The sequence below is a fragment of the Verticillium alfalfae genome, genomic scaffold, assembly GCF_000150825.1.
Source record: "Verticillium alfalfae VaMs.102 supercont1.17 genomic scaffold, whole genome shotgun sequence".
NCBI classification, from domain to species: Eukaryota; Fungi; Ascomycota; class Sordariomycetes; order Glomerellales; family Plectosphaerellaceae; genus Verticillium; species Verticillium alfalfae.
This window is the reverse complement of record NW_003315022.1, coordinates 203,290-219,914: the sequence shown is the minus strand read 5'-3', so window position 1 is coordinate 219,914 and position 16,625 is coordinate 203,290. Positions and strand designations below refer to the sequence as shown.

The window sequence follows — 16,625 nt, the reverse complement described above, 5'->3', positions numbered from 1 at the left end:
CCATCATCATTGGTTATAAGAGGCGAGGTGAAGATGAAGCCCTCATTCGAATTGACGCCGTGGAAGACTTCTACGGAAGAGTCGAACTTGCCCTCGTCAAGGAGTCTTCCGGCCAGGTCAGGGACAAAGTCACCGTCAACTGCGGGGCCCCATCCAAAGTTGCCCCAGTGGGCTGTTGCGATGGTGATCTCGTTGGCCTTCCACAGAACATCGAATGGAACTTCCAACAATTCGGCAAGGGTGGTGACGTTGATCCCGCTGAAATACGAAGACCATCGTAGGACACTGTCGAACCGAGAATCTTGCTTACTGGTGCTAGGAAGTGGCTCAAAACCAGGGGACTGCGGAATGGCTCGTCTGAAAGGCGCACCACTCGTGGCCCCGTATGCCGTGATCTGGTGCATGACGGAACCTCCCCCAGCCGATTCGCCATAGGCGGTTACTTGTCCAGGGTCTCCACCAAATAGGTGAATATGCTTCTGCACCCATTCGAGTGCTGCGCGCTGGTCTCGAAGCCCAAGGTTGGAGACACCACCCTGTTCCTGGTATGAAGGACCGGATGACCACCCGAAGAGGCCGAGGCGGTAGTTGATGCTGACATGAATCACGCCGTCCGAGCCGTCCTCTTGAGACCTTTTGATGAGACCTGCAGGATTTCCGGCATCGTTCTTGTGACCAACCGTGTATCCGCCCCCGACAATCCAGACCACGACCGGAGCTATTTCAACACGTCAGCTTCCAGGTTCGGGAATGGCCAGAGCATAGCTTACCGCCGGCCCCTTCTTGGCCACTAAGAGTTCTTTGCCACATACTCTTCGGAATTGTCACGTCAAGCAAGAGGCAGTCTTCGGTCGTCGTCGCCCCGAGATCGGTGATAAATTTCTCAGGATCCGATGAGACGTTTTCGGGGTCCATCTTACGGAGCTCTGCGTACGCAATGCGGAGCTCCTCGAGTGACAGAGAGCCAGCGCCGTACTGGGCTGAGAGTCCAAACCACGCAGGAAGAGCGGCGGCACATTGCGTCGACGGAGCCATTGTTTATGCGGCGGTCAGTGACGGTGACCTCTTGCGGCCCTTTAAATCGTGGCGCTTCGGCGTATTTGATGTTGGAGAAGGTAAAGAGTCTGGTGATGTTCTGCGCAAACAGAAGATGATGTTAGTACAATTAATGATTTCACAGCACCAGGACATATGGCTGGTCCGTTTAGGCTTGCACTCACGTTGTAAGTTGCCTGGTGCCGACTGTAGGCGAGATCGACCACGGGAGCATGTGTCGCGCAATCTGTAGGAAAGGATGAAGCGACGGACGCGAGAAGTAAAAGCCAAGTGTTTCTCCCCATTCTGAGAGCTGCCGGATCAGACTGTTATTTGCTTCTTGAGAATACTGATGACATTTGAGCACCATAAGGGTGCAGGCGTAGGCTCAACTTATACTCGCCCTGGGCCGTAGCGATGCTATGCGCTCAGTTGACGATGAACCCCTGCTACGAGAAACATTGAATGATTGCATACGTGATGTGAAAATGCAGTATACAAGATAGAGAACGTATAACCCCCTGAGATGATATGCGATGATTCATGCATTAGCGCTGCCAAGCTCTGCAAGTCGGTCACCCATCAGTGGCTCACATCAGCCTTCTAGCTGACGAGCTGATTCCTCTCCGGAGACTCTTATCAGGCATTGCAATAACGAGTATTCAATTGGACATAGATGCCGCGTGGCGCGTTCAATATGCATTGTGAGTATTTCGAATGAGGTCCTGGCACTTCCACACCGTGGTTTCAACTTTGATTGTTGCGAGGTAAAAGTTCAAGCGACTGTCAACACTGAGAGGAAATAAAGTAGAACAGAAGAACAAAAAAAAGAAGAAAAGAAGAGGAATGAGAGTTGTGAAGAGGCGCAAAATTGCTAAAGAAACTCTGCCAACTGAAATTGTTCGAATAGGAATGGAGTAGCCTCAGCCCACCCTCAAAGCCTTACGAAAGACCAGCGCGAATGTTGTCGTACTTACTGTCAGGGTAGCTCAGCATGTTGTTGACCGACTCTTGTCCGTCTGCTCCTCCCAGCGACTGGAAACTCGCGGAAATCAAACTACCTTCACCGACCCTGTCACCGCTTGCCTCCCAAAACATCGAGCCGCCAAGTCCCTTTTGCTTCAGGTACGACACTTTGTTCTTGATGACGTCGACAGTGTCGTACGAGATGAGCTTTCGGCTCTTGTTGTCGTAGCTGTATGAAGCCTGAGCGACGTCGTCGTAGAGCTCAGTGGCTCCCGGCCGGGGAAGGTCTTTGTAGTCCCAGACGCCGTTCTCCCAAGACCCTTGTCCGATGCCGGAGAAGGGGCGGCCGAGGCCATCAGTATTCTCGAAAGCCCTGCCATATATTGGCATCCCCATGACTATCTTTGAGCTTGGAACGCCTGCCGCGAGATAGTCTGTCAGCGCGGCGTTGGTGGAGAACGGAGTCGCAGCGGGGTTGCCTGGGTTCGGGTAGAGATTGGCCCGGTGTCCAGCATTAGAATCCCAGGACCCGGCATAGTCATAGGCCATGAGATAAATCTTGTCAACCACGGCTGAAATGCTTCGAAGGTCCAGAATCTTGTAGTGCTGGGGCCCAGCTGGGGCAGCGATCGTCAATAGAAAGCGGTAACCAGGGGCGTGTTTAGCAGCATAGGCGTCAAGCTCGTCTCGTACGGTTTGAAGCAGCAGGATGAAGTTTGCAGCCTGAGTGGCATCGGCGGGATACTCCCAGTCAATATCGATACCGTCAAAGCCCCAGTCCTTCATGAATGTGACCGATGACTTGGCGAAAAGTTTCCTTCCTGACTCGGTGCTCGCTGCCGCCGGGAAATGGGTAGACCAAGTCCAACCCCCAATACTTAGCAGAGTTTTCATGCGGCGGTTTGACTTCTTGAGAATAAACAGTTGCTTGACACAACCGTATGCGTTGGTGCCGATATCGTTCCAAGCTAAGGATGCCATATTAGAGAGACAAATTCTCCTGGCGCTTGAAAAGAACTACTCACAGTCGGTTGGGTATCTTTTTTCCAGATCCGAGTATGCGTCCCCGGAAATCCTGGGCAGGCGTGAGTACATGATAAATACAGAACAGCATGCAGCGCTTACACCTCTCCTGAGGCGCGGAGATTCAAGAATGCGTAGAGAACCTGCGTGACCTGCGAAGCCGGCAGATTCTGAGGCTGGTAGTTCCGTCCGTATATCGCCCTGATCCCGTGCTTAGTTTTGCCGCAACAATTGTCCAATGGGCTCAAGCGGAATGCATACCAGTTAGGAAAATACACAGCATTTTGATAGCCGTTCGCAGCCCTCGAAGTTAAAGCAGCAACTGGTGAAGCTTCGGCAATGGCAGCTGTAAGCGCCAGACTTACAAGAGAACGAAGGAAGAACATGATGTAAGTTGCAAGTGTTTGATTCAGCAAGGGCGGTAAACCGTCTGGAGAGATCGAAAGCTACTTTGATGTTTCAGTGATATACATTGGACTCAGGCAATCTGGAGCTTTAAGTATTCTCCCATAGAAGCAGTGTGAGGTCTGATCCTCAAACTAGATCAAAATCGCAATGGACCCAAGTAGATTGCCACACGCCAAGACACATACGAACAGAGAAACGTTACGGTGTCGAATAATCTTTTTTCCAGGCTCAGAGTAGTATGAAAGGCGAGAAGTCTGATGAGGTTCAATCAACCCGGCGAGACGTTCCATAGCCGTGACATGTGCCAGTCTGCATATGATCAATTGCCCTGCCGAAGTCGATCTTTCCTCCATTGGACAGGTCACATCTTGTTATGGTTTATGACCTTGAGTAAGAGGCGCGGAGCTAATGCAGGTGTTCGACAGCGAGTTGCACGCAAATCCCACGGGCTCCCATGCATGGGACCAGGTTTCACATATTCATCACATCACTCGGTATTGAGCGCTGTCATCGCTGAAGCACGGGGTCTGGCAACCCTTCGTGAGAGGAGACACCGAAACACTGCCGAATACCACCTTTCGAAGCGCTTAGGAGATACTCCACGTGAAGTCTAGGCTTTGACGAAGACCCCTCGGAAATCGGGAATCGTTCAGTGTGGTTGTTTCTTCTGAACAGACTAGCATTTTGCGAGTCTTGGTTGGTCACACTCATGTGCTATCATGGGGAAGTTCGGGGCCTGGCCATCCGTCCGTATTGGGAAGGTCGATTGTCTGAAGAGCCAACCAAAACGCCATGCGACTGCAGAAAATGCAGCCATATCTCGCTTGCCATGGTTCGTCGGCAATTTAAGCGGTAAGGTCGCATCATGAATGTCTTTGCGAGCGCACGGAATTGGTTCTTGGTGGCTTGATGGCCGGATTTGCCCACCAACGAAGAAGACATGGCCAACGTGCAACGTTGTAGGAGGTGCATCGCATTTCTGATGCGCACATTGACTAGAAATGGTTGATTCGTGTGCTAGGGACAAAAGATAATCCTGGCTGAGGGGCGACTGAGGCAGAACTGGGCACTCGCCCCTTGCATGCGACAGTGACACGTGCCCTGCCCGGGGCGAGGAAGCGCCTGCGACAGACACAACCTTGCCAGTCCCGTCGAGGACCTCTATTCGCGTCTGAACATGCACAAAGCTGTCTAAATGGATGAGCATTTACCCCTCCTAGTCTGCCTCAACCTCACAGTGGGTTAAACGTCTGGTTGTACCTCAGAATATTTGACTAAGACGTCTCAACCCTGGCATTGAGGTTGCGGGGAGCTTGCTTACTGACGCTGGTAGACTCTACGTGGTATGTGGTTTCGAGAGGTGACGTTGCAATCAGACACGTCCTATCCTTGAGTAGATTATCTCTTACTTCTTCTTTCATCTTCTCGTTGTTTCGCGTGAGAGTATTTTGAATGCGCCTCAAGAGAGATGTAGCCTGTTTGACCCTGGACACCAGCATCCCAGGGAGAGATTCCGCAAAGAGGCTCGGCCATTGTACTGTGCTTGTACTTTTCATTAATATGCCTGGAGGAACAAGTCCAGCAGATTGATGTAGTGGGAGACCATGTTTCCAAACGTACTGTACTAACGCTGGTGTTGAGCTGCTTCTTGTTAGCCCGCTTAGTGTGAAGTAGCTCTGCTGAATGACTGGAGCTGGGTTTGCTGCTCATGATCGGGTAAACTATGAGCTGCCTGTAGTTTCGCTGGCAGCTAGAATGCTTGTGTTATTGACATTATCTCGCTAATATTATCCTCATGAATATATCTGTCTAAGGTGCTTCTAGTAGGTAGGTGACTGGTGCCGGAGCCTCTACTTTTTCCTCTCTGGTTACGTCGTCGTCCATGATATGTGGATCTCAGAGAAGAGGGGCAGTTTTCCGACGCAGTAGCTAGGGGATTAAGAAAAGTGCTTATTCAAAGTGACTGTTGAGTGCTTTGTATATTACTTCCCAGACATCGTTGGGTCGAAGTACGGTAGAATGGCAAAGTAAAACTGAGAAACAGGTCGTAAGAGGATATTTAGTTGCTTGTCAGAGGAGACGGATGAGAAGCGGTTAGAGAAGAAACACGGCCGTGCTTCCGCCCTTCATCAGCCACGCCCTGTCTATCTCAGCCACGCATGCCACTACCCTGCCTGGCATCACCGTGTCATATACCTTGTATAGGTACCCAGGTCAGATATCTTGCGTTGTGTATGTACCACGAACCTGTAGCACTGAATGGTTAACCCTTCCTGACGTTATCGAACGTGATTTTCTCGAGATAAGAAGAAGGTAGGCGAGGATGTCAATTATCTCATCAGGTGTTTTCACGAGGCAGGGTATCAACCCAAGCCCTTGGCGGCATCTGGTTCAATATTTTTCTCGTTGGCCCCTCATGAGACACATCATCAAATCAATCCTAGATTACAATCTACCTCTGCCAAACACGATGGATGCAACAGGTCTTCTTATTGTCTCCATGGCCTCGTAGGCGACTTTCAGGACGCCACTGATCTATTCGTTCTCGTCATATTCCGTCGAGATTTTGGCAGAAATAAGGTCATTCAGCTCATCAAGGTTAACCTCGAGAAGATCATTTTACTTCATTGGCTAGAGCAAGTTGGAATACTCGAAATAAATTTGTAATGAGTTCGACAAGCTCAATATCGACAAGAACGAGATTCAGACTTCGATCGATGACATCGTCTCATGAATCCAGATATCATTTATCCAGATACTGCTTGGCATAGTCACCCAGGCGAAGGAATAATTTGGGTTTCACGATTCTACAGCGTCAGCTCGAACCGCTTACTGGACATCCGCGAGGAAGCCAAGTTGCGATAATCAGTAGACCTTGCATGGAAATTGAACGGCATTTCAAACAGCTCAAGATCAGCATCACGGGCTTGGACTCATCCGCCTCCATGCTTGAAAGCGCGATGGGCAGTTCAAGGCGAGGCTCCACCAAGTGAATCCGTGTCGGCATCTGTCAATTTCACGGCTAAGTTGAGGGAGATTGTCTGTCACCCTTCCAGCAACCTTTCAAGCCGCACCGCAAAAATGAGAAATCCTAGCTCATATGCATCATCTCTGCTAGGCCTGACCACCTTGCCCACCTGACGAGCGTTGGGGTGCTGCGCAAGAGCCCTACGTACGTGAGCACCAGAACCGCATAACCCTTGCTGACAAGAGCGAAATCAAAGGCTTCCCTCGCGGCGCGTAGATTTCTGGGAAGATAGACAAGGCGGGAAATGCAGACAAACCACTTGAATCTGGGGGGGGAGGAAGATGCTGAATTGTGTGCTCATACAGCCTGAGATACCGGTGATCCGGTGATGAAGCATGTTAGTGTACTGGGTTTGCGCTATTTCTATGACCTGTGAGACGTCTAACTCGCGGATGGATGTAGTTATTGTAACCTCGGTGAGACCATTTGGAACGAGTGCAACACATTCGGGAGGAGCTGCAGCGAAGACATTATGTGAGGTCAAACGAATGCGGCCAGATAAGGTCAGCTTCTTTGGGGCTGTTTCCAGGCGACGAAACAGCCAGCGACGTTGGAATGAATGGTGGATCAGTAGACGAAGGCTCCGAGGTGTTATCGCCTGAAACTTTGGAGATGTTACCGTGCTTGGTAGAGAGCCTGGTCTAACCATGGTCAGACTGCATGGATGCCGTAAACATCCAGGAGACCGCTCCCTGGTCAGCCAGCTACCTTATGGGAGGCGGCTTATGGGAGGCGGCACTTCATTGGTGGAATCTGGTACCCAGGCTGTACTAATAATATCTCTCTTCCGGGCGGCGGCTCACGCTTTTTCGACTTAGAGAAAGACATGCAACACCGGGAATTCGGCCGGTAGTTTACTCACTCAATAATCAGTCAGGCTTAAAAGGACCGTTATTGGGAGTTCTGATTACCCCTTTTGGCTTGCAGGGCTGGGACCCACACACAGCCTGTCGTGCATGTTGACCACTTATCTGGCAGAGCAAGGTCAGCAGATCTCCGGAGTCCGAACACGAACCCCATACCAGGCCATCAACCAGCGTCAATGCCATACTTAAACCTTCGCTCAGGGGTCGCGACCCCTCTGTCGCATTCAAACTTTGGCCGTGCACTACGAGGTACGTGGTACAACCACCCTACTGGAAAGTCTCCGAGTACCTTGTTCGGTCCACGATTTTGGCTTTTTCTATGCTCAATACAATCTTTGTAACGGCTATGACGGCTGGGCCGGGCCGCTTCGCTGCAACATAGCTCGAGGGATAATCCGAGCAGAAAATCCTGTCGTCTCTGACGCTCGGCTCCTTGCATATGCCTCGATAAGCGCGAAAGCAGCAGTCAGGCCATTGACACAGTGTCAACGACAAACACAAGCAGTAACGACGAGCCTCAGCAACAAGCCAATAATCACGAGGCCAACGATAGCTACAGCACGCGAATGACCTAAAAAGATGCGAACTTGGCAGACAGCCGTGCACATTTATCCCACTTCGCAATGCCCCCTCTTGGCTACTTGTTAACTAGCAGCCTTCCATACCATTGACGATGCGCTGGCACCATCTCGGCCGGCGGTCACTTGCAACGATAATACTTACCATATAGAGCCGGCCAGGACGGATAACGATTAGCAGAGGTTCCTTCCGTGTCAGCTACTTTCTGCCTGCATGGATGTATCTGTCATAACCTGGCGATACTCACGTGGAATGCAGGTATGGAGGGATTGTACATGGTGTATCAACCTATGACCAATGGGTAGCGCCGCATTAGCAAGTGGTGGAAGTGCATCACGTCTCTGCGTCGTTCGATTGTTAGCCATGGTGGGATTTTGGATCGCAAGGTTCGACCGACGAGATACTACGTGTCACTGCAAGCGGATCTCGCATGGTGTTGTTTCCAATTATACTTTGCAAGTCTGTGATTTGCCAGACAAGAAAATCGACTCGGCAGCCTTGCGACCCATTGCAAGGATAATTAGAATTGCCATTAAGGAGGTGGGTTCGGCAGCTAGTGATGGACGCTCAGCTGCAAAGCATATTGTCTGCAGCGTTTAATGAGGGGCCGATAATACTTTGCGTGATCAATAAAAGGGAGGACTTGTAAGGTCTTACGGCAAAGGCTTAAACTTTGTGGAGATTCTTTCGAGAATGGTACAGCCTCTCTGCCTATCAGAAATTGCCCTTCCTTGAATCTGGCTATACCATCGTAGCGTGCTAGTTTCAATATGGAACAGAAGAAACAGCGTAGAATCGCCCTCTTTAATAGCTTCATGAGCTTCAAAGCGACGGGGTCTTACGAGCGTAATCATCTATTCATTGCTTTCCGAGAACCGTACGTTTCTTCCTCATCTTTATCTTCGTGTTGTGTTAGACAGGGCCGTGCAATAGACATTGGGTTATCCTTGATGCCTGCCTGATATGTCCATTAGAACCTTGTTGTCGTTGAACGTCATCGAAACTCCTTGGTACGGACTGTACGGCTCACTGCCGAACGGATGATTCCAGATGTTGGCTTGTTAAGCTAAACTTAATTACCTAGGCTAGTGAAATGTGAAACTCTCCTATCGCCATTTGCCTCGAAGGCGTCCGGGATCACGGTGGTTGATGGTGAGACGGCACGAAGGTCGCGACAGGACCAGAAAGAAAAAGTATTAATGCAGCCTCATCACCGCTGCCAAACACGACTTAGAGATCATCCTTCTCGCATCATCGATTCGATCCCAGGTTCTTTCACTCATACCAGGCTTCCGAATCATATCTCTTGTCGACTCCAACATGCGTGTCGCCTTCGTCTTGGCCGCTTTTGCGGTGCCCATCTACGCCCATCCCAGCATGTCCAATTTGCTGAACGAGCTTATGGCCCGCGATGTTGACGATTCACCCCTTGATAACGACGATGTCTTGTCGAGCTTGAATGGAGCTTCCGACTCGTCTCTAACACCCGTTGGCAGAGACCTCAAGAAAATTCTGGTCGGCAAAGGCATAGCGCAGGACCCTCACAGTAGCGGACTGACTACTGAAAAGTACACCAGCGTTCCCAAACTGGACTCGGACAAGTGCAACAAAGACACCTGCTGCGTCTGGAGCTACATCGGCCAAGATTTGAAGGAGCTCTTTACCAACCCCGACAATTCTTGCAATCGCTTTGCCCGTCAGATCATTCGTCTGGCCTTCCATGATTGCATTCCCCATGCAGGCCGCAACAAAGGTGGCTGTGATGCCTCTATCGTCAACTCGAAGGAAGAGAATGGACGCCTCGAGAATCAGGGCATACAGGAGATCACGAGCAAGCTGAAAGAGGTGTACGCCAAGTACGACGACAAAGGTATCAGCATGGCCGATTTGATTCAGTTTGGCGCTTCCGTCGCAGTCCACACGTGCCCCGGCGGCCCACGCTACAGGGTCTTCATGGGACGCAAGGATACGACAGACGCGAACCCGGCAGGCCTCGTGCCCTCGCCCACCGACACCGCAGACGTCATCCTCAGGAAGTTCCGCGAGAAGTCTTTCCTCCCACGCAATGTCATTGCCCTCCTCGGCGCCCACACCGTCAGTCAGCAGTTTTTTATCAACACCGGGCTTGCCGGCCAGGCACAGGACACCACGCCTACCAAGTGGGACCAGAACTATTTCGCGCAGACTCTGGACTCGAGCAAGGCGAAGAGCCCCATCTTCACATTCCAAAGCGACATTAACCTAGCCAAGGACAGCGACAGCAAGTCTTGGTTCGAGTTGTTCCTTAAGGACAAGGATCGCTGGGACAACGTGAGTCCTGAGCCTTCTGCTCTTCCAATTTGTACCTAATACTGACATCCCGGGATAGGAATATGCCTACGCCGTTATCCGCCTTAGCCTGCTTAACATATACAACCTTAACGACCTGACGGAATGCAGCAAGGCGCTGCCTTGAAGGCATATAGATTAAGAGGCTAGCTTAGCACTTTTCTTTTCTTACCTTTTTATCCTTCACCCAAGACGTATTTGTAGTCCGCAGGACTATGGTACGGTATTTCAAAGGTAGAGAGTACCAAATATAAGCTATTGCCCGACTTGAATGTGCCCCTGAACCTTATATGGCGGGCGAACGTGCGGCCTGAGCGGTCTTCCTGATGTTTTCGCCGCTTGATTTTACTGCGTTTGGTCAGGCTCACTTGGTATAAGGCTCTATGGGGCAAGGTTCACCTGCCCAGTCAGATAGACGGGCCTTTTTCCGTGTTTGAGGCCGAAGATGCTGAGAGACACGCTGTGGCTCTGAAGGGTAACAGCCAAGGTAGAGCAGTAGGGAATCGAGTTCGGTGAAGTGGGTCAGCTGGCTAGAGCACGCTTCGGGCCGGGGAGTAAGCCCAGGATGTCCGAGGCAGCCGGATGGACGACCCGAGCGTAGAAGGCCTTCGGCGGGCGGGAAACAGGATGTGGCGCCGCTATGGGAGGGGGGAGGCTGCTGCTGCTGCTGCTACCGCCTCTGTTGTGACACGGAGAGTGCTTTGAGAGCGGGAGCGAGATAGAGCGTCATCTCTACCATGATTCGGTCTCGCGACTCAACCGTATCACACCTGCAGCGGCGCCGAGACAGCGGTATGAGACCGCACCGTGTTCGAATTTCTGGTCGCTTCTGTTCAGCAGAACATATGAGGCGACGACTACGCGAGGCCGTCACTCTGGCTTCTTTGCGACACTTGAAATCGCAACGCGTCCGCTGCGTTCAGCGCGTCCGCCGCGGTCCACTGGACACCGAGAGACGGACTGGTGGGCCGGGCGGAGCATTGTGTAGCCCCACCGGCTGCCGGCGAGTTGGTGCAAAGCACGAGTTTGAGACTGCTAGGTTTGGATTAGAGATCATGGGGCTTGAGGCGGGCGAGTCGCTCATCTGTGGCCGCTTATGTGGCGCATGAGAGTCAGCATTGATTGATGCGGCACGGTGCGGACCCGTTCACAGGCTGCTTTCTAACTTCAGTGAATTGAGGAGACTGGTGCCCCAACTGCTGCGTAGCTCGCCGTATTGCGCATGATGGCACCGTGTGTCTGCCTGTCGTGACTGATGGTGTTATCAACCAGCTGCTCGTGCGTTGCTGCCGAGTTCCTAGTAAGAATGATGTATTGCCGTGGCAGCGCGTCCAGCATTCTGGCCATAGCTGCAGATCCGGTCGCAAATGGTTTCGCTTATCCCGTGTACTCGACAAGGCCCTTGACGCAAACTGAGCAGTGCGTGGCCGGAGAACTCTGCTCCTGTAGACTCTTCGCACCTGATTGACGTACTTGTGACGGTGACGGTATAATCTACCACCCCGTCACTATCGAAGGCCACTCCGCTCTCGGTTTTAAATAGCTAGCCGTCTTCGGTGTTGCTAGGATGGGGACTTGAATGGGTGAATGGCCTCCAGCTCGTAGATTGGTGCTCCCTGATGTAACCTGGCGTGTCGCTTTCGTTCGCCGTCTCTCTATGCCCTGAGAGGACATCTAACTCTCGAGTAAGTATATTCACATGGACTTGGACGTAGCCAGTATAATGTTGATCGCAATTGTAGTTGTGTTGGTGACGGCACGCTTCAATTAGGTTGACAGTGGTACATGAAAGGGTTTGGGTCAAAGGCTGATACTATGCGTGTCGAACCGCGGTTTTGACCACGCCATCTGGCATTTCGCCCTTGCCATTGACATCCCACCAAAATTAAAAGTCGCCTGGCAAATGACAAGCAGCCGGAATCCCAAGCAGGCTTGTTGAAATATAGATTCCGAGGAATGCCTGCAGGCCATAGGTGATTGGAAAGCCGTTGCTGCATCTGCCACAACATAAAGCATGGGACATCCGACGCTGCCGGAAGTTGCTACCAGGCGGCATGCTCACAGCCATATAACGAAACCACATTGTATGCGGCCATGGAAGCAGAGAGCCGCTTTCAAACATCCATAATCTCACAAGGCAGCCCCTGTTTCTGTCTTCCCTCAGTCCACGGCAGCCACGATGAAAATTGGCCATCAGTGAGCTCAGCGATGCGATGGAGCAGGTGATCTTCCCAGCCCTCAAGGAACCAGAACGGCTTCGTCCTGAGGAGTATGGCAAAGTGTGCCATGATGAGGAGCGCCACTGAATCCTTCCGCTGCAGACAGGCCTGAAAGCTGTCTTCCATGCGGTACAGCCAGCCGAAGATGATCTTGTTGGACTTGTCGCCGTCGTAGGTGTCGTTGCCACGTCCGTAGGTGGCGTCGTAGACGACCTCAAGACCGTCCACGGCCTGATCGTACACGGAAATGTTGGGGCTGTCGAGCGAGCCGATCAACTCACGCAGCTCCTCAAAGGGGCCGACCCAGTCGATGCGTGGAAAGCCGTGGCATAAGTACGTCGGCCGCGGGTCGACGGAGAAGTGGGTCGCAGGGCCAAAGGGCTCCATGAGGCCAGAAAAGAGGGAGTCGTGTCGATACGACTCCCGCAGGAGCCGGGTACCGGAGATGAGGGCAGGCCGGTGCTGAGATGTGTCGTCGCCGACGCTGCAGACGAAGAGATCGTTGGGACTCGAGGGGCCGGCGGCATAGCTGCAGTAGCTGACAAGGAGCGAGGCCAGGTAGACGGCGCCGCAGTTGGACTCGTCGCAATTTGGCAGGGTTCGAGCGACTTCAGCGAGGCCTGACGAGACGTGGCATCTAGCTGCTGACAAGTAGTGCGCTTGCCTGTCGTGGTCGTGCGGGTTCAGGTGGGCCAGATGAAAGCCAGCCAGGCCCATGGCGAGGTGAAGCACAAAATGGTGGGCCAGGCCGACCTTCAGGGCGTTGCGCGCCCATGCCTCACCCCAGGGATCAGTGGGGGTGTCCCCAAGGCTGGTGGCCGTGTGCAAGGTGAAGTGGAGCAGGAGCTCGGCGTCCGTGACGTTGAGCTGGCAAGACGATGGCGCTGCTGCTGCTTCGGCCACGGAGCTGTCAGGCGTGGACACGTGAGTGATGGGGCTGACGCTTTGCTCCAAGGCGGACAATGACACCCCCGACGAAGCCGCGCCACCCCAGTCTTTGCGTGGTCGTCCCCGTCCGCGCCGGTGAACGATAGACGTCTGGGTCTGGGACTGGGAGGGATGAGTATCGCCGCCGCCGGCAGGCGATGCCAAGGTCGTCGGCGGCCCAGGGGCTGCGCATGCTGCAGGTGTCAAGTCACACGGGATGCAGAATCGTATGCAGTTGGCACACTGGGGTTTCTGCTCGTCACACTACGCGTGCTGCGTCAGGCGGGCGGCATCTGGGCATGGGAGGCTCGGGACTTGCAACCTTGACTTTGCGTCTTTTGCAATTAACACAACCATTCCTGGTTCTGCGATGTGGTCGTTTCACGGAAGGCTGTTCGTCTTGGCTAGTCTGGCCGTTGCGTGGCATCGTTTGGGTGGCAGCCGGTTGTTGAGTGTATGGAGCATGGTCTCAGCACACCAGCAAGTGTGGCATGGTCCTCATAGATGGAATATGCGCCTGATGAGATGTGCCAAGCTCTCACTCGAGCGAATTTGTGATGGCTCGAATTGACCAGCGGGGAGGATGTAGAGAGCAGCTGTCGCCTTGGGAAGCGGCATTGTTGAGGCGGCGGTGGTCACGAGTGAGTGTAGCCTGCTCCACCCTCTTTCTCGTCGTTTCGTTGGTCAGCTCGAGCATCTGTGGCGGTCAAGTCACCCAAGCCACAAGGGGCTGGTGCTGTCAGAAACATAGTCGCTGTGGTTCCATGACTTTGTTTGCGGCGTCTGCATCAATCACACAGAATGTCAAGTTCGTGTCAATCACGTTCGTAGAGTGCTCACTTGAAGTATGATACCTACGTCGCTAGGCTGATAAGCTAGTTCCAGGCTGAACGAGATCGTCCTATGCAGGGGAGCAAATCACGCTGCGAACGGTGGGATCTCGGGGAACGCAGAACCATCCGTAGTAGGTAGCATCCGCAATATGGTGGTCCATGCAATGAGAAAACCAACCCATATTGCTCCTGCCTGCAATACGCGCCTGGGTGCCTCGATTCGCGCAACTAGGCTGCCGGCAGTCGTGCTTACTAGCTCACTTCCGCGTCGTATCGCAATAAGGTTCACAGTTGGCTTACTTCTCCGTGTTCCATGGAAGGTCTTCTTCGTGGAGATCTGAACCGTCTTGGGACACGCCCTGTCATTCTCCACGTGATCTTTTCCGCACCTTCGCCATGCTGGTAGGAGGCTGGGCAGACGTTTATGCGGAGCTGCTTTTCCGAGCCCCCAATCTCCCCATCAATCATCGTGAAACCCATGCCAAATGACAGTTTTCCGTGGCCCCATCTCATGCATTCGAGTTTTTCTCGTCTCGATTTAGCCTGAGTCGCAGAGCACATGCAGCAGATTGGGTTATGTCGCCGGGCTCTGGTCCAGTCCCAAGGCGATATCTCACCCACCCGCCCCGTCCTGGCTCCATCGCACATACAGTACAAGAACAGTACAACGTCGTCGTGCTCACCAGGCCCCAGGGACCCCCGGATCGAGACGAGTAGGCCGCAAATCGGAAATACCTAGGTGGTTCCCATCTGCACATGTATAACCCGAGCCGCGCTTCTCAGGTGCCCGGCGGAGAGAGGCCCCTCCTCCACGGACGACAGGACGTCGACACAGGCCGAGTTCATTGGTGGGTAGCATTTTCGAGGATCGTCGTGAGCCTCTTCTTGGCGCAATCTTTGCAGGTCAGTCGATTGGACATTGCCAAGAGGCGCAGTGACTGTCGCGCAGGGCCGAAAAAGGCGCGGTTGATTGAAATGGCCGACTGCGGGAAGGGAGGGGTCTGCCAACGGCACATTGTCGACAGCTATGGAGGAATTCATGCCGAGCTCGTCGAGGACGAGGATAGGTAGTGGAAGAACTTTGGGGGCGAGGCTTGGCTTGGCTGGCTGGCTGGCTGGCTGGATGCCCGCAAAACCAGTCAATTCGTGAAAACGACGCGCGATGGTGAGGCCCGCGAAATGACACCTGAGAATGGACAAATGCATGACGGGCTCATCTGGCAAGCATATCCATCCTTCCTCCACACCCCAAAGCTCATGTACAATGGTCCATGCCCACGACGGCTGGCACATTGGCGACGCCTCGTTTGGGGGAAAGCTGTCACCAATGGTATGGAACCTGTAACCTGCAACCTGATGCCGACGAGACGAGTGGACGGAATGGCAACGTGGTGGCTGGACGAACACCGATCTGGGTGGCCTCCCCAACTCCTTTGCCTGTGTGCATACAGTCGACAGGGAGTTTTTCCGTCGAACGGGGACATGCTCAGGAGCAAGCCACCACGCCGTATCGGGAAGACAGGCGTGGCGAGAGAGTTGGTTTCGCAACTTCGCCTGGTCGTGGGCTCTTCTGTCATCACGTTTGTCACGCGCCGCCTGACAGGGCGCGTCAGGGGGGGAGGCCGGGGGAGCGGGGACGGCGACTTTGTACCTACACTTACTTGTGCCACGCACAGATCAGTGGGTTCATCTGTTGGTCACTTGTTAGATGAGTGGTGGTTCATGATGCGTCGCAGGTGGGTGTGACAGTGGGTATCGTCCAGCCAGTGCCAGCAAAAGTCAATCTTAGCTTTCACCACGTTTATCCCTGCGCTTTTCGACGGGCGCGATCCTCCCGTAGTGGCCCCTCTCCAGCTGTTCATCTTTATTCCCCTCCTCCCTCCTCCTCCTCCTCACTCTCCTCCATTCCTCCACTTCTCCGCATATCCACTGAGCCGAGGCTTGCGCAGACGTGTGGGCGGGCGAGCTTTCACTCAAGCTAAAGTGCTAAACGATCGCCTTCTTGTGTCTCGTAGCCATGTCAAACGCCGTGGCAGCAGTACAGATTCATAACGCAAACCGTCTCTTGGCATTCTTCGTGATGCAGTGTGCCCCCATATGCCTAGTCATTCTTCTGATGCTCGTGTTCCTTGTCAGCCTGCAACTACTCATGTTGCCAGCACGATCCCCACTCCCACCTTCTGGCAAAATCAACGTGGTCGGTGTGTGAGGGACCCTCCATTGATGCACTGCATGGCCAACCACGACGCCCAGGCTGTGCAGGGGTGGGTGGTTTCAATCTCGGTGGGCTTTACCAGATGCAGTAGTCGGCGTACCACGGATGGCAAATCTCAAGCCTCCCACGCTCGCCCTGCACCGCGAGAGCAGAGGCACAGCGTAGGCGGACCAAGTGGGCCACTTGGGGAGGGCCAAG

General features: G+C 53.3%; 4 protein-coding genes across 4 annotated transcripts in view; 1 reads left to right on the top strand and 3 right to left on the bottom strand.

Annotated features, from left to right (window-relative positions):
• Positions 1-1,035, bottom strand: part of VDBG_09916 (cholinesterase) — a gene marked incomplete at both ends in the record, with an annotated part of 1,278 nt that extends 243 nt beyond the window's left edge. The window contains 2 exons of the mRNA XM_002999830.1: positions 57-718; positions 813-1,035. Coding sequence (XP_002999876.1) covers positions 57-718; positions 813-1,035 — 885 coding nt within the window. The remainder of the gene's footprint in view (positions 1-56; positions 719-812) is intronic.
• Positions 1,036-1,977: 942 nt separating this feature from the next.
• VDBG_09915 (endochitinase) lies at positions 1,978-3,410 on the bottom strand (the record flags this gene model as incomplete). The annotated part of the gene is made up of 4 exons (XM_002999829.1): positions 1,978-2,969; positions 3,027-3,076; positions 3,127-3,225; positions 3,301-3,410. The coding sequence occupies 4 exons, from the start codon at positions 3,408-3,410 to the stop codon at positions 1,978-1,980; spliced, it is 1,251 nt and encodes a 416-aa protein (XP_002999875.1).
• Positions 3,411-9,225: 5,815 nt separating this feature from the next.
• Positions 9,226-10,360, top strand: VDBG_09914 (versatile peroxidase VPL1; the record flags this gene model as incomplete). The annotated part of the gene is made up of 2 exons (XM_002999828.1): positions 9,226-10,215; positions 10,274-10,360. 2 exons carry the CDS (start codon positions 9,226-9,228, stop codon positions 10,358-10,360), a joined length of 1,077 nt encoding a protein of 358 aa, XP_002999874.1.
• A 1,987-nt stretch (positions 10,361-12,347) lies between these two features.
• Positions 12,348-13,806, bottom strand: VDBG_09913 (conserved hypothetical protein; the record flags this gene model as incomplete). Its single annotated transcript, XM_002999827.1, has 2 exons — positions 12,348-13,643; positions 13,765-13,806. 2 exons carry the CDS (start codon positions 13,804-13,806, stop codon positions 12,348-12,350), a joined length of 1,338 nt encoding a protein of 445 aa, XP_002999873.1.
• Positions 13,807-16,625: the final 2,819 nt, after the last annotated feature.